Source organism: Plectropomus leopardus, chromosome 21, assembly GCF_026936395.1.
Source record: "Plectropomus leopardus strain MGB_pleo_1.0 chromosome 21, ASM2693639v1, whole genome shotgun sequence".
NCBI classification, from domain to species: Eukaryota; Metazoa; Chordata; class Actinopteri; order Perciformes; family Serranidae; genus Plectropomus; species Plectropomus leopardus.
The window spans coordinates 26,735,926-26,754,297 of record NC_142196.1 but is presented as its reverse complement, the minus strand read 5'-3'; the positions used below and the strand labels follow the sequence as shown (position 1 = coordinate 26,754,297).

The following is an 18,372-nucleotide window of genomic DNA, read 5'->3' as shown; positions in this document are numbered from 1 at the left end:
CGTTCGGGGGCGGGGCTAGCGTGCGAGATTAAAGGAATCTGGGCGTGGCTTATCGAACGTGTCGTAACGGTGGGGCGGGGCTTATGGAACATTCTGTCCTTTGATGTTTAGGCCTTTAAAGAACTCTTACAGGGAAATTTTGCAGTAGCTTGTTGGGCACCAGACAGAAAGGGCTGAAGACTGAAGAGGAGATTCCAGCTATTTCGAAAACAGCAGAATATTAACTTTCTTTACATTAACTGACCTGTAGGTTTAACAGCTGACCCGCCAACAGAGCCAGGAGCTTCACAAACTACCAAGCACTGAAAATATTTAACTGTAGTTATACCTACCGCAACAATAGACATGGAATCGACATTACCGGGAGCAGTGGCGTTTGAGGAGGTACTGGACATATCCGAAGCTCGGTCTGTTGTCCGCACTCACATTGAGTGCTTCTTTAACAAAATGACAGCAGACCAGTGGGAACTGTTAAAACTAGGTTCCCCTGATGATGGAACCAAGATCATGATGGCAGATCTGATTTTTGATTTAATTGCCATCATGATAAAAGTCGTTTTAGAAGCCACAACAGCAGATACAGTCGTATCTGCAGAGGCTGTGAGGGCAAGCCTTGGCGACACACTCTGTCAGGGTTTTGCAGATGGACTGGGCATTAAGGGCACAGTTCATTCTGCCAGCGCTGAGTGCTTAACAGCGCTCATAGGTAAAGAGGTAGCTGAGAGCGTTAAATCTGCTCGCTCCTCGACCTCGCCCACCGCAGAGCCTGAAATTAATCAGGGCATCCCCCCACCGCGCAGGCTAAATGCGATGATTGAGCATGCTTGTGAAATAGTTAAGTCCTTTGCAGGCAAGGCAAAAGCCTTTTTCTCGCCTCGACCCAGGAAGCAGAGAAGTAAGACAAACTCCCTGGAAGAGCCAGCGACAGAGGATGTGGAAAATATCGAGCAAGCAGACAGCGATAGCTTGCCGGTGATTGTTAATGGGAAATCCTGTAGCTTCTCACAGGGTTCATTAGAGGGTAAAGCAGCTGAAGTGCCAACAGCTACATTTATTCAAAATCAGCTGAGCAGAAATTTAAGTGACATCATTAACCCTCTATTAGACGAAGTTCCGGACATTGAATACGAGCTGCTCAACTCGGAGAGCTCACTAGAAATTATCATGGTTGGCGAAGACATCGCTGACTATATTTCTGACGTCCACTCCGAGGAGGCAGCTTCTGCAGGTCAGAGCTCACACACAGAAGAGAAGCAAGAGTCTGTGGAAGCAATTGGCAGAAAAATTAAGTCTTTCTCTGCTAAGCGCTTTGCTGTAGCACTGCTACATCGACTCATGGCACAAATTAGGAGCAAATTCCATCGGGAGCCCAAAATTCAAAGCAGAGAGTCAGTGCAGAGGCTCACCTCTAGTATTGAATCGCTGCTCACCGAAAAAGACGACGAAAACACACAGGCTGGTGAGCAGCTTTGTGTGTTTAATAGGTTTAGAAACATGTCAAAAGAAGATGTCCTGACGTTCACCCAGGCATTGACTGACCTGATGTACAGTCATATTACAGACAGGACTGCATCTGAGGTCACCCAGCAACAGGTCCCACCATCACATGTGGACATGTATGACGACATCAGGGTCAAAGTGCAGCGTTTCTTTGGATTGATGAGCTGGTGGCTCAACACGCAGGTGGACGACCACAGTGAACGGATGGCGCTCGCTATCATGGGCACTGAGTCGCTGCCACCAGCAGAGATACCAGAGCTCATTGTCCTTGAGGACAGTGCACCTTTGGATCTTGCCACAGCATACATGGACACACCTGTCGAACCTGTGGACCGTGTAACAGAAAGTGAGCAAAGAAAGAAAAAGTTAATCCAGGTTACCATGGAGCAGCTGTTTTCGAGGACGATGAGGAAAGCTAAAGTGAAGCACACGAGCGAAAACTGTGCGGACGTCATCACGTCTCTGACTGAGAGAACGTGGGCCGAGGTTGAGGGTGTAAACTTTGACACCACGGCGAAAGCTTTCGTAAACCTTGAAAAGGCCATTTTCAAGGCTTTGTGCAAGGAGTTGGGCTCTGCAAAAATGGTGCTCGTCTCCATGTATTTACGGGACCCAGCCTTCGAAAGCTTTGTTGCCTGCTTTGTCAAAGATCGTCTGGTGCCAGCGCCAAAAAAGAAAGGCACCATTCGCAACATGCTCTCAACTTTAAGGCATAGCATCTCAACTTTATGGAGGGAGTCAGTCCTACATTTGACTGGCTTTGTTCCTGTAATATATATTTGCTTTCTCCTTGACTTACTCCCAGTAATTTAGTCCGTCTGTTGCTTCTGCTTGCATTGCGGCTGCTGCTTCATGATTCTGCAGATCTAGAAGCAGGGCTGGTTTTATGCAAGTGAACGCAGTATGACGTACAGGTTTTCTCCGGGATGCTCCGGTTCGCCTGACATCAGTAAGAGTCAACATCTCATTACTGATTTAAAAAAAATGAGATAACGAGCTCCTCTCCTGCCTCACATCCAGGTTAGCGTCTCTCTCACTGTCCTCTGTCCCTCATCATAGGAGGAGAGACAGATGGAGCAGCAGGTTACCTGGACGTCAGACAGGACTTGAGTTCTCACGGCCACCTCTGTAGGCAACACCTCACAGCTGGAAGGTGAGGGTTTGATTCCCGTCATGAGCCTTCCTAAGTTGATGTGTTGTCTACTGTGGTGTTGCGGGTTTTCCCCGGGTGCTCCGGTTTGTCCCGCATTCAATTGGAATAAACATTAAATAACTAATTCGATAATAAAAACACACAAATCTATATCTATTTTTATCGTTATTATTATTTTGAAAATATCTATGTATGTATTTATTATTGGGTGTATTTTACGTTGTTTTTTCCACTTTTTTAAAACAGTTTTTGCAAAAAAGAAAAAATGCCCAGCAAGTTATTATTATTATTAACTATTTTATCTTTATAGTATTTATTTTAGTTTATCTTATTTATTATACTTTATATCATTATTATCATTATTTTATTTATATATTTATCTATATATTTTATTTTTTTTACCTTTTTTCCTTTTTTGCTAAAAATTAGTTGATTTTCTTTTAATTCATAATTTGTAATTTATTTCCATGTTTCTGAGAGAAATCAGCCACTTTGTTCAGGATTCAAAGGGATTAGTTTACTGAATAAAGTTGTTTTATTCTAAAAATACATATTTCTGCTACAGTGTTGGCATGTTGTTGGAGACAGACTGCTCTCCTCAAACACAAACAGACCAGGTGATTTAAACAGATAAAAACACGAAATTAAGCAGTTTCATGTTTTAAAAAATCTGTTTTTTTACTCATTATTTAATTAAAATTTCTGAAACTATATCCCCCTAAATACTACACATCTCATCCTTTTTAAATGAGTAACTGACAGTTTGACTTGTCCTTCAAATAAATAAATAAGTAAATACTAATTTAAATTTAAACAAATAAATAAATAAACAAACATATAACTGAATGAATGAATAAATTAATTTAAAAAAAACTAATACATAAATTAACTAATTAATTAATCAATACAACAAACAAACATACAAATGAATAAATAAACACGTGCAGAAATACATAAATAAATCACGGTCACTTACCCTCGCTGGTTCCAGACGAAGCTCCTCTTCAAACAGCTGATGTCGTCAGCACTGGAGGGCTTAATGATGTCCACAGTGTGTGTGTGTGTGTGTGTGTGTGTGTGTGTGTGTGTGTGTGTGCGCTCACTGACCAAAGTGCACCCCTCATTTTCACTCACACATTTCACATAACACACACAAAAAAGTACAAAAGTAACATGTGTACATCTGTATTTGTGTGTGTGTGTGTGTGTGTGTGTGTGTGTGTACATACGATACTGATCTGCTCCTGAGTCTTTCTGAGTCTTTGCATCTCTGGGGTGTCGGACACGATGCTGAACCCTCGACCTTTACTCTCCTCAAAGTCCTTCTTGTACTTCACCTGCAGCAGAGCGAAGACAGACAAACAACGAACACTCGATGCATCAAAGAGCAAATATTCTGCTTGTTTTCAGGTTCGTACGACGCAGATTCCCGAAAAGATGGGAATCAAAAAAATTCAATAAACACCGAATGCAGTGATTTGCAAATCAAAATTGCATTTTAATTATTCATTTTTGGATTTTTGGTTTTTCTATACATTTATATTGGTATTTATTTTTAACCCTTATTTTATTTATTTTTGCAAGTTATCAGGTAATTTTCTTGTAAGATCGTGTATTTTTGTTTAATCTTGGAATTTTGAGCTCAGCTCCGACATAAGTCCTAGAAATTGTAAAACAAAACTCTTTAATGTTATTTAAAAGTTTAACTCATCCAGTGTTGATTAACATTGGATGAGTTAAACTTTACGCCCCAAGATTTTTAACGTTTCAGTAAATATTGCAACACGTCAATACTGAAATATTTATGTGACTCAGACTGAGACGTTTCCAGGATTTTAGGACATTTCTAAAACTTCAGGACACTGGAGGGACTTTAGGACGTTTACTGGATTTTTTGGATGTTTCTTAAATTTTAGGACATTTGAGGGATTTTAGTGGGTTTACTGGATTTTAGGATGTTTCTTAAATTTTAGGACATTAGAGGGATTTTAGGGCGTTTTTTCTTTATTTTAGGACATTACCAGGATTTTAGGACATTGCTAGAATTTTAGGATTTTTCTTGGATTTCAGGATGTTTCTTGGATTTTAATATAATTCCAGGATTTTAAGATATTTTCAGGATTTTTTGGATGTTTCTTGGATTTTACATCATTTCCAGGATGTTAGGACTTTAGGGTCTGAGTCAGGACCTCTGTCAGGGGTGTGGTTCATGAACTAATGATGTGAATTACTCGGTGATGATATTATTCACATCGCAGCGATGATACAAAGGCAATCACACGGTAGAAATAAACTGTCTGACAGTGTACAAAATTAACTTTAAATACACTGTAACTGCTCCTTATACCTGTTGACTCTGAAAATAATGGCTTTATTTAGTTTTCTACACAGAAATGGATGAAAATCAAGTAGGCTTGTCAACAGAGCATCAAGACTGAATTAATCTGAAAACAGTCAAATGAACTATTTTTTTGATAAAAACAACAGTGAGCAGCCATCAGAGAAAACTACAGATGAATATGTTTGTCTGCGTCCTTCAGATTTACGTCTTCAGCAGGAAACATCGAGCTCGGAGCTGAAATAATAAAGATATTGAACGCTGCCGACCGTGTTTATCCAAATCCAAATTAATACCCCGTCACTGCCAAACAGCAGGCCGAGTGGCCGCTTTACAGACAACGACAACAGCAACGAGAGCGCGGCGGCCGGCGGCCGTTTCTCGCGCCGATCCGGCTTCACTTTGACCTTCAGAGGAAACAAACGGAGCCACAACGTCGTCCTGCTGCCGTCCATCAGCCAGTAACACAGTAACACACTTATTAACCCGCCCAACAGTTGTGTGTGTGTGTGTGTGTGTTCGTTCTGGTACTCCGCTGATTGTCCCCGTTCTCAATACAAAACAGATTAAATCCACATTCATCAGTCGCAGGCTCCCTGCTGAGCTAATATGACAAGCTAACGAGGTAAATCACTCACACACACACACACACACACACACACTGACGTATGCACACACACACTGACATATGCACACACAAGCATGTGAATAAAAACTAAACACCAAAACAGAAACACAAACAAAAAATAGGCAGGATAAAACCTATAAATAAAAAGATAAAAATAAATAAATAAAATGATAATATTAGTGATAAAAGACAAATAGGTCAAATACTCACAGCACTGTGTCGTCAGTGTCTGATTTATCAATCAATACTGTGGCTGAAAAACACTTTCAAATTTGGGGTTTGCAACTAATTTAATTCACATTAAAACATAATCTTCTGCATGCTGACGGTATTTCGGCGGTTCGAGTTTCGCCTTTTTTTTCGCTCCTCTCTCCGCGTTTTAATTCAGTTTATGAACTTAGATTTGCATTTTTACTGAACCTTTTACAATATAATTATTTTTTAGCAGTTGTGCATGACTGCTATTTTTTAAAATATTATTATTTTTATTACATAATCTTTTATAAATCTCACGTGCCCCTGTTTGAGAATCAGCGACTTATATTATAAAAAATAATCAGTTTCTGTTTTTTTTCCCATGCTGTGAGACTGTCACACGATCACATCGACTCCTCTGAACCGTAACACAACTGGGTCAGCGCGGAGCACACGGGGGTTTTCCCACCGAGGGTACGTGCACGCTCACGCTGTCTTTGTCTGTTATAATCAGCTTCCACTTGAAAGCTGCGGCGCTAATATGAAGTGATCCAACATCACCTCCGGGGACATCACACGATTGGAAAAGTTAAAGAAGAGGACGAGGAGGAGGAGGAGGAGGAGAGCTGAAACATAAATCTCTCTCCTGGAGGTAACGGGGGAAATGAGGAATAAACTGCACGAAAATGCAAAAATAAAAAAGAAAAAGTCACATCATAGGTGTACGTGATGCAAACTGACTCCTCACTTCTCATCTCGATTCAGTTTCGCAGCACAAAAGGAGATCAGATTGTGCCGGACTGAAATCTTTTGTGGACGTGAGAGAAGTCACTTTGATATCAGGCTCATGTGAGACGTCAGGAGGCTGAACGAAGCACAGAGCGGCTGTCGAAACGCCGCCTCGTCCGTTTCTGATCACATCAGTCAGTCATTAGAAAACACAGGCGGCAGCACCTCTGTGGACTTCCACCAGATTTTATGTTTTTAGGCCACATCGCCACATCGGCCTTTATCAGGCCGAGTGAAAAAATGATGAAATCAATTAAAAATGAATCAGTATCACATGTGAGGGTGATCTTTACCGACATCACGCATCACTCAAGTACCAACAACAGTGAAAAAACTCATCTGTGAGTGTGACGATGCAACAGTACAATGTGAAGTTTTACTACTGCAATGCGCGCATGTGTGTATATATATGTACATATACATACAGTATATATATATATAAGAAATTGGTAAAAAAAAAAAGAGCAGAAAAGTAGTTTAAAAAAATAATAATAACATAAAATAAAATATATATATATATGGAAGAAGGCAATGAGCAACAAAAGAAAAATGGCTCAAAAAAATAAGAAATTGGTAAAAAAAAAAAAAAGGAGCAGAAAAGTAGTTTAAAATATGTATATATATATATATATATATATATATATATACACACACACACACACACACAGAGTGCACAAAGGGACACAGACAGAATGTGTAAATCTGGTCTGTAAATGACAAACTGGTAATAAAAGGATTTTTTATGAGGGCAGAGTGACACACACACACACACACACACACACACACACACACACACACACACACACACACACACACACACACACACACACACACACACACACACACATCCCATGACAACCAGCATGTCCTCTTCTGCTGACTGCTGAGTGGACATCTGTCCTTTTGTGTGCTGCTGTCTGCTGAGCTCTCTCACACACACACACACACACACACACACACACACACACACACACACACACACACACACACACACACACACACAGTGTAGCTGCTTCCTGTGTGCTCTTTGCATCAGTCTGTGAGTCAGTAAATCGGCAGCGTGACTCATCAGGCCGTCAGGAGGCCGAGCTGTCAGAGCGCCGTCACGTGACACACCTGAGCGTTTCATTTCACCTCCGGGCCGCGCCAGGGGGGCGGAGCTACGCGAGCTGCTCTGAACACGTTTAAAATCAGTCAGACGGCGTGAAGGATCTGAGCGTTAAGTGGAGCGTGTTTCTGTCAGCTGCAGCACGCAGATATTTGGCAGCGCCTCAGGGAGACCTGCTGCGTCTCCAAATATTACTCAGATTTTAACCAAATTACAACAAGATTTGTATATACGTACAGGCGTGTAGGTAGAGTAGAGTACAAGTATGCGTTCATGTACCACATATGTATGAATGCAGGTATGTGCAGATATATATGGGAACGCGTGTATGTGTGTATATGTATGCCTGTACATACAGAAAAGTGCATAGGTGTATATTAATTATATATATTAATTAGTCTATTTTCATTTCTCTATTTTATTCATCTATTTAAGTTTTTTTTTAATCTTTTCTTTCAGGTGTTTCATACAGTATTTTATTAACTTTATTATAACAGCACTATATTTTACTTTGTTATGACAGTATTTTATTTAACTCTTATTATAACAAGATTTATTTAACATTATTTTAAAGGGAGCTATTTTATTCAACTTTATTGTAACAGTATTACAATAAAGTAACTATTTTATTACAGTATTTAACTTAACTACTTTATTTAACTTTATGTTTGATACATCTTTATTATAACAGTATTTTATTTCACTTTATAACATGTTTTATTTATTTAACTTAATAATAACAGATTTTATTTAGTTAACTTTATTACAACAGATTTTATTTATTCAACTTTATTATAACAGGTTTTATTTATTTAACTTTATTACAACAGATTTTATTTATTCAACTTTATTATAACAGGTTTTATTTATTTAACTTTATTACAACAGATTTTATTTATTTAACTTTATTATAACAGATTTTATTTATTCAACTTTATTATGACATGTTTTATTTATTTAACTTTATTACAACAGATTTTATTTATTTAACTTTATTATAACAGATTTTATTTATTTAACTTTATTATAACAGATTTTATTTATTTAACTTTATTATAACAGGTTTTATTTATTTAACTTTATAATAACAGAATTTTGCTTAACTTTATTACAACAGTATTTCATTTTACGTTAATATAACAGTTCTTTATTTAACTGTATTATAGTGGTACTTTTTAAACTTTATATGACATTGCTTTATTTGACTTTATTCTGTCTGAACTTCATGTCATATTTTTGCGTTTTAGTAGTCCAGCTTGATTAAGCCAAGATACGACAACATTAAAATATAACTTTTAAGCCGCATCGCCAAGCTCTGCTGATTTTTTTAGTGCACTTTGATGCATTTTGCTTTTTTCAATACAACAACTTTCAATAATATTTCATGCGCAAACTGAAAATGCATATAAAAACAGGTGTGTGTGTGTGTGTGTGTGTGTGTGTGTGTGTGTGTGTGTGTGTGTGTGTGTGTGTGTTTACCTGGCTCTGTAGCTCGCTCTGCTGTTTTAATCTCAGGTTCTCCGGCGTGTCGGCCACGATGGTGAACGACGTCTTGGGGTAATGTCTGAAAGGACAAACAGCAGAGTCACACGAGTAAATCTACGAGTCAGTTTTCAAATATTAAACTTTCATAAAGACAGAAAGACGACGAGAAGAGAAACAGAAGAGGGTCAGCGGACGACCAAAAACAAGAGGAGCAGCCTGAGAAAACGCCTTCGTTTAATCGTCTGAAACTTAAATTATTGTTTTCTGTTTTTTTTTCAGGTGGAAAACGGCAAAACTGCCGAGAAGGGCTGCAGCCTGAAAAATGAATTTAACTTTGTAATAACAGTATTTTATTTCACTTTGTTATAACAGTATTTTATTTAACTTTGTTATAACAGTATTTCATTTAAATTTATCATAACAAGACTTTATTTAACTTTATTATAACAGCACTACATTTAACTTTGTTATAACAGTATTTCATTTAAGTCATTATAACAGTTTTTTATTTATACTCTTAAAACGTCAAGACTTATTTAACTTTATTATGACAGCGGTTTATTTAACTCTGTTATGGCAGTATTTCATTTAAATATATTAAATATATATCACAGTAAATCATATAACATCATTTTAACAGTAGTTTATTCAAATTGAATATAACAGTACTTAATTTAACTATTTTTACAACAGTATTTTATTTAACATTATTATAACAATGTTTTATTTAACTGTATTGTAACATTACTTTAACTTTATTGTAAGTATTTTATTTTACTTTAATATAACAGAACTTCATTCAACTTTATTGTAACAGTATTTTATTCAACTATATTATAACAGTATTTTATTCAACATTATTAAAACAATGTTTTATTTAACTACATTGTAACAGTACTTTATTTAACTTTATTGAAACTGTATTTTATTTAATTTTATTATGACAGTATTTTATTTAACTTAATTCTGACAGTATTTTATTTAATTATAACAGTATTTTATTTAACAATATTATAACAATGTTTTATTTAACTTTATTGTCACAGTGTTTTATTTTACTTTATTGTAACAGTATTTTATTTAACTTAATTATGACAGTATTTTATTTAACTTAATTATGACAGTATTTTATTTAATTATAACAGTATTTTATTTAACATTATTATAACGTTTTATTTAACTTAATTATGACAGTTTTTTATTTAACTTAATTATGACAGTTTTTTATTTAACTTAATTATGACAGTATTTTATTTAATTATGACAGTATTTTATTTAACATTATTATAACAATGCTTTATTTGTCTTTACCATAACAGTATTTTGTTTTATTTTATCATTAGTTTATTATTAGTACATGTATAAATGTCAGCGCCTTTCAGTGCTGAGCTTAAAGAGTTAATGACCCACTGAGACGACGACATTAGCAGCAACAATGACCCACTGAAAGGTCAAAAAAAAGGAAAAGCAACACCCTGACACGCCTGTCTTTGTCTCACCGGACCTGTGACTTTCTCAGCGACCTTAAGGTGAATCTGATCTCGTCTGTGTCTAAAAACAGCAGCAGGTCTGAAGCTTCGGTGTGCAGGACGCACGAAGCACCGAGCTCACAGATCTGAGAGAGGTGGGTGGACGGAGGAAGACGGTGGGAGGAAAATTTCCACTTGGAAAAAGCAGAAAGGCGTTTCAACTGTAACTGTTCAGACCAGGAAGAGAAACGTGGCTCTTTAAGGGCATTTTGGCCATAAAAGGAACCTCGGTTTATTCGTCTCTGGGCATTTTTAACGGACACGGATAAAAAAGCTGATTTCTGAGGACACTCACTAAAACGGACCTGCACTTGTACAGCGCTTTTTTTGACCAATAAAAGCACTTTTCACACCGAGGGTCACATTCACACACCAGTGGCCGAGGCTACCTACTACGCAGTTTTTAACCGTTCACACGAAACAGCCATCAGAAACAATTCGGGGTTCAGTATCTTTCCCATGAATACTTCTACACGTTGACTGGAGGCGCCGGGAATCAAAACGCCAACTGGATGAAAACCACGGCAACGCAGCGTGAAACTGCCATGACATCACCTTCAGCGCAACACTCACCGGGTTAAACGGAGGAAGGTCTGCGCTTCATCGGTGTGATATAAAGTGTGTAGTATACAGTATGACGTAGTACTTTTCAATGTTTCCGAAGTTTTTTCGCACTGAAACACCCTGAAACGATAAGACGCCCGAAATGACATACCGGCGTGGTTGGCGTCAGTCCGATGGCACAGGGGATCAGCAATTTAATTATTTGCATTCAAGTTTTTAAATTATTTAACTTTATATGTACACTTTTACAAGGTATATATATATAGAGAGAGAGAGAGACATAATATAGTAAATTACATTACAGATTTTTTTTTTTTAGCACTTTCTTCAGATCTTATCTGTTTTTCTGGTTTAACTAATTTTTTTCCTGTTTTTTTCCCCACTAATTTCTGGCTGATTTATACATATATAAAATTATATATATACTGTATATTTATATGTAAAGTATATGCACACAGTAGATTACTGTTTTGTCATAGAGCTGATTAGATTGCCTTCAGTACTTCAGTATCTGAAATTAATTCCCACCATAATGTTCACTTTCCGATGTTTATAGCAAATAAATGAATGCAAACTGGTTCAGAATTAAGCGAGTTACGGCAGATTTTGTAGTGAAATCTGCATCTCTATGGAGGAATCATCCCCCCATCACTCATGAGTGGTGTAAAAAGTCATTCCTGTGCGATTAAATGGCAAAATGTAATTAAAAAAAATGAAAAAATAAGAGGAGGCTCTTGGAAAGGAGCGAGAACACTTTAAAGGAGAACAGTAATTTAAAACGAGCGCAGCGACGGATAACAAAGTCTGGTTTCAGCAGTTTCCCTCCGAGCCGCCTGATTCATTGAGCTTTGCAACTGTGTGTGTGTGAATCATCGATGCCAACGGCGCAGTTTGACCACTCCACCGAACTGTCCTTCGTCCTCTCCTCCTCCTCCCACCTCACCTTTCTTCCTCCCACTCTCTCTGTCCCACACTGTTTCTGCCTCTGTAGGCCCTCAGCATTCAGACACTGCTGTTCATGCTTTTATACTATTTTCCTTTAACACAATAATGACGTAACATGTTGGCGTGAAGACGTGACAGCACACCAGTTTATCTCCATTTTATCCTCCAGCTCATCCCAGAGATTTTAATTGAAATCTTAATGACTGAGAAACAAACATTTCAAAGAGTATTTTGTGTCTTGGTTTAGTGTTGTGAAGCTGCGAGATGCTTCACACTTAAAAACTAGAGAAATTGTCTTGATTTCTTTCAAAAACGTGGGAGGAAAGAAATGAGAAATAGAAGAAGAAATCACACAAAAATCAGCAAAAAAACTAGTAAAAAAAAGTTACAAAATTAAAGATAATAAAACAAAAAATAAAACGAACAAAACCTGAAGAAAGTGCTTAAAAATTATAATAATTCTGAAGCATAATTTTAAATATGCAATTATGATATGCAATTATGATAACTACAAAAATAGTTTCCCAAGCTGTTTCTTTCTTTTTTCACTGAACAGTTTTTCCTAGCTTTAAAAACAAAACAAAGCAAAACATTTGGGGGACAATCCATAATTCAAATTCAGCCATAAATCCAAAATATAATGGAAAAATCCCATCGGATTTTTGACTAACTTCAGTAAAGTCTTCCCTTCCTCTGTGACTAAAACCGCATTTTGAGATTTATCTAAACATATTTTACATACCGTCACACAAATTTGACGTTAAAACATAACGTCAAAGATGACTCAGTCTCTTCTAACTGCAACTTTCATCAGTTTTCTTGTGCTAATGTCTTTTTACAAGCTGTTTAACCCTTTAAGTACGAAAAATAGACAATTAACAAATCCAAAATAATCCGTTAATATGGACAAATTGCTGATATAGGACGTTTTTTAATATGATGTCACCATCCGAGACCTCTGTCTGATCCTGGAGGTCTCTCACACACACACACACACACACACACACACACACACACACACACACACACACACACACACACACACACACACACACACACACACACACACACACACACACACACAGCCCAGCTCTCTCCAGGTGAATCATCTGTTACCTGACACCAGACGCCCCTCGGTTTTAAAACGCTATAAATAACTCTCTAAAGTTACAAACAGCATCATTATTCTGTTGTTCATGTTTTGTTTCCGTCTATAAAACCTGCGATCATGATAATAATCACGGCTCACCGTCTGTTAACTGATGATTAGCAGCAGAACATAAACAGTCGTCATGACTCGTCGTCATGACTCGTCGTCATGACTCGTCCGTCCGTGTGTTTGTCCCCGACAGTCAAAGTAAATTTAAACGTATAAAGCTGTTAAAGTTGGAAAAGCAACAAAAGCCAACAAAGAGTTGCTTTAAATCTTTCACTGTCGCTGTTTCTGTCTCCCTGCGTGGAAGAAGAATATCATCAGGGCCGTTATGTTTTTATAAAGCGAAAAGAGAGTCATGCAACACCTGGGCACAAAAGGCTGCTGTTTATAGCTATTTGCTGCCTAAACAATGACATTTGTGAGTATATGAATCTCAAATTACTGATGCTTTGAGATGCATTGATAATCATTTTATACCTGCGTTGAGGCACCAGGAGATATCGGCTGACACATTCTCACTCCAAACTCTTCAAATACTAACGACTGGTTAGTGACCAATGGCCTATTAGGGCCACTGAAGATTAAAATAATAATTTTCAAAAATCTAAAATTTAATCTAAGATCAAGATTAATGTTGCAAATTTGCAGGGAAATAAAGATATTCTCTCAGTTTATAAAGTCACAAATTTGCGAGAAAAAAAAAGATGTGGTTCTCTGACCCGCACAAAAAAAAAAAAGACATTTTGATTTTTTTTCTCAGAATATTGTTTATTTATTCTTTTTTTTTTTTCAAATCTCCAATGGCCCAAATACGCTGTCGTAGTTGTGGACATTCAGGGATAGTGTGACAATTCACGCTCATAATAAGCATTGTGTCTTTTCAAAGTACACCTCAGTAAAGTCAAATTAAGTCAGCGTGTGTGTGTGTGTGTGTGTGTGTGTGTGTGTGTGTGTGTGTGTGTGAGGCTCCCAGGTAGCATGTAAAAACTGACGTGCAGATACCGTGAGCTCTCATTGGACAGAACACAGCTCCCACACTTGAAGCTACAGGCTACAACGAGGCTAAAAACATGACGTCAGTGACGTTTTTCAAAACAACTTGGCACGTCGGGGCTTCAGGACACTTGGATTACTTTGGACGAGCAGTATGGAGACATTTTGTGATTTTATTATGTATTTTTTTAACACCTGAATCCTGGATTTACATTATTGGGTGAAGTCTCTCTTTAAAAGCCTTTACATAATGACGCGCTGATATTTTCGTGTTTCCCTGTTTGACTCTCAATCTCAAACAATAGTTTGTATGTTTAACAGATATTCTCAGCGTGAAGATACGCATGTACAATTACTAAAGATAGGTGTAGGAAAAGGAACATGTTGACCTTAAAATGACTCAAAGTTTCACATGTGACACAAACATCGATCTCCTGGGGGAAAGTCCCGTGTTTTGTGACATGTTCACCCCAACAACCTGCCTCCGGATTATTTCCTCTTTTTTCCTATAACACATCATGATTGCAGCCCTCACAGATTCGTGGATTATGCCCAAATTACTGTCTCATGATTATGTGGGTTATGAGTTTTTGTGCATTACGTTTTGCAGATATACGTACGCACAGTGCATGAGGACAGCCTGCCCTGAGACATGAACACAGACAGACGTCCTGCAGAGGTTTAATGACAAAAAACACGACCACAGCAAACACAGGAAACTTTGACTGTGTGTTAGTTACTGTGTGGAAAAAAAGGCTTTTTTTTAACTAGCAGTCTTTTCGTTTCACATGTGTTACTGTTAGTGTTACATAAACACACACACACACACACACACACACACACATTAATTTTGTCCTTAAGTTTCACTTCACCTGCTCCCGTCTCCACTGGCAACCATGGATGCTTTGTTCATTTGGTGCAACCCAATACTTTGAGACAAAGGGTGGCTCTGTGGGATATTTTACACACACACACACACACACACACACACACACACACACACACACACACACACACACACACACACACACACACACACAGAGCTCGCCAAGGTAACTCTGTGCTGGCTGGACAAGCAGCTCGGCACAATAACTGAGTTTGTGTGGAGTCTTTAACAGCCAGCTGACGTCCAGACGACTGCAGGAGACAAACAGCCCGTCGGCTCGGCCCGTCACAAAATTTGGACAAAATCTAATGTTCTAGCGGACAAATGTTTTCCTCCAAACGCTAAAAAAGGGTGCACACAATGACCAAATCTTTTACCAGAGTATATGTAATCACTTCGTCAATCGTCACTTACAACAGGACAGCTACTTTTTGCACTTTTTTTAACTCCAGATTACATTTACATAAACTATTTTTCTAAATAATCATAAATACTCACATAATAAATACAAAAAGTACATTTTGTAATATTTATATTGTGTAATATGCAATTTCCTACTATGTGGAGCTGGTCAATAATGGCTTTAAAATAATATCACAATATCTTTGGGCTGTATTGCGATACACGATATGTAATCTCGATATTCTGAAATCTCCCCTAAACTTCTGTATTCAAACTTTTGATGAAATTTTGTATGAATTTTTGAGTTTTGGAGAAAAACATGTTTGGTGATGCAACAATGACCCCTGATCCTCAATCATCAAAATCTAATCGGTTTATCAATGAGTCGAAGCAGGTGGTTGGGGCAAATTTCAATTGTTTTTGAGATATCGCGTTCAGGAGAAAGAGACGGCGGGTTGAGCAGGCCGACAACCCAAAAACATAAAGCCTCCGGCCTCGCCTGTCACCATCACAGAGGCATAAAAACACAAGTCTCCTGAATCATCACTAAAAACCCACATTAGCTCCGACAGCATCTGAAAAATGCGTCTCAATTTCCTCTTCGAATGGATTTGTACTGAACGCAAATGAGCTGCGACCTCAATAACGAACGCCGGCAGATAAAACCTGACAGGAAGTGGAAAATACTGAATGGATTTAGGTAACACAACAGTTTCACTTTGAGTCTCTCTCTCACTCACACACACTCACACACACACACACACACACACACACACACACACACACACACACACACACACAGAGAAACTCAGTAAAACACAAATTCTAGGATAAATACTAATTACACACACTGCTTAACAAACAATAAGGTGTTTCGTGTACCTCATGACACAAATTAAATATAACTTCAGCCAAAAAACAAGAACACACACAGACACACACACACACACACACACACACACACACAAACACAAACACACACACACACAGCATCCTTTAAAGTGTTTCCAGTAATACTCTCACACACATCCTGCCTTTCTCTTGCTGCTTGGTTAGGACAACAGCTTTACAATACACATGTGAGACTGTGTGTGTGTGTGTGTGTGTGTGTGTGTGTGTGTGTGTGTGTGCGTGTGTGCATGTGTGTTGTGGATACAGATTTAGATTTACCATTGTCTACAATGATGCCGTGACATTTGCCAAACGACGGCAGTCTGCTTTCTCCGAGCAGCAGTGACGCACACGAGTCTAACTGAGCTTTCAGACGCAGTGTGTGTGTGTGTGTGTGTGTGTGTGTGTGTGTGTGTGTGTGTGTGTGTGTGTGTGTGTGTGTGTGTGTGTGTGTGTGTGTGTGTGTGTTTTCCAGAGAGAGGCAACGTCATCTTTGCTGATTTAACACACAGATTTCATATTTATTTGCCATACATCCTGATTTTGATGAGAAGACGATCTCATGTAAATCAGATTTAACACAAAAAATTAAAACACCTCCAAAAACTCAAAAACTTTCTCCAACCCTAAACTTGGCATCATGAGTTGGTATTTAAACTTTTTTGAGCTAAAATTCAAAACTTTCAGACACAGGAGACCTTATCTCTGTGCTGTCATGCATGAAATAATGAATGCATTTATATGAAACATGTTCTGTCGTGCAAAGAAGCATCTTAAAGGGACAGTTCAGGATGTTTAAAGTGGGGCTGAAACCTGAGCAAACTGCTTTGAACTCTTTCAAAAACATGGGAACATGGCAACAAGGAATTGTTATATTAATATATATTAAAAATGACCTGAAAATATGCAAATAAAGTTATAAAAAAAAAGAACTTTTTTTTTCTGTGGCAAAATTTTGGATATGCAATTATTATAATTATAAAAATAGTTTTCAGGACTTTTTTCTTTTTTTTTTTTAAATAACCATCCTCCTTTTCAATCTATTTTTTGAGCATTTTTCTTGCCATAAATTCCTCATTTCTTGCAATTTGCAAAACATTTTATCCCGAGTTGCGTTTTCACAATCACAGCTGTTTATTTACAATAACTTCAGGGTAGAAAACTGCAGTCAGATAAACCTGTCGGAAAGTTTTAGGTGTCGTTTCAACACTTTTACGGACCTCTCTTCTCTGTTATAGCAGTCCAATCAAACACTAATCAGCTGCATTAGTGTAGTTAGAATAGAGAAATTTCTCTCATTATCTTAGATGGAGCTCAAAATATTGAGTCGGGCGTTTATGTACAATTTTATTATTATTTGATTTTTTGTGTGTGGTTTTTGACTTATTCTATTTTTTAAGATAATTTTTTTGCTTATTTCATATGTTGTGTTTTGTTTTAGTTTGTGAAGCACTTTGATTCGTCTGAAAGGTGCAACAAAATCTGACTGACTGACTGATTGATTATATCCATGTCTGACGCATGATTAGTGTTTTCTCTGCAGCCCGTGATGGAAACAGCGTCCTGTTTGTGGTCGTCTCTAAAGCTAAACCAGGCAAGATGCATGATGGGAGGCGAAACAGTGATGCTACAGTCCGTCCTCAATGTCAACAACAACAACAACAATAACATGCAGAGCACATGGACGACAACACGGAGCCACGTGTTCAGACGTTCCTCCAGAGACGGACACATGGATGCTCCTTTGGTGAACCACTGTGTTTCTGTGTGTGTGTGTGTGTGTGTGTGTGTGTGTGTGTGTGTGTGTGTG

General features: G+C 37.8%; 2 protein-coding genes across 2 annotated transcripts in view; one reads left to right on the top strand and one right to left on the bottom strand.

The window, feature by feature from the left end:
• LOC148186103 (LIM zinc-binding domain-containing Nebulette-like) overlaps positions 1 to 18,372 on the bottom strand; it is a 41,073-nt gene that overhangs the window by 5,941 nt on the left and 16,760 nt on the right. The window contains exons 3-4 of the mRNA XM_088071902.1: positions 9,191 to 9,275; positions 1,540 to 3,990 (exon numbers count right to left, since the gene is read on the bottom strand). Coding sequence (XP_087928028.1) covers positions 3,793 to 3,990; positions 9,191 to 9,275 — 283 coding nt within the window. The 3' untranslated portion in view covers positions 1,540 to 3,792. The remainder of the gene's footprint in view (positions 1 to 1,539; positions 3,991 to 9,190; positions 9,276 to 18,372) is intronic.
• On the top strand, positions 279 to 2,657 carry LOC148186104 (uncharacterized). The gene is made up of 2 exons (XM_088072350.1): positions 279 to 2,179; positions 2,560 to 2,657. The coding sequence occupies exons 1-2, from the start codon at positions 346 to 348 to the stop codon at positions 2,655 to 2,657; spliced, it is 1,932 nt and encodes a 643-aa protein (XP_087928476.1). The 5' UTR covers positions 279 to 345.

What these genes read in the sequence shown, in the direction of transcription:
- LOC148186104 (XM_088072350.1), top strand. Translation starts at nt 346, where the DNA reads ATGGAATCGACATTACCGGGAGCAGTGGCGTTTGAGGAGGTACTGGAC. An exon ending in GCCAGCGCCAAAAAAGAAAG is followed by an intron (nt 2,180 to 2,559) that starts GCACCATTCGCA and finishes CCCTCATCATAG; the next exon opens with GAGGAGAGACAGATGGAGCA.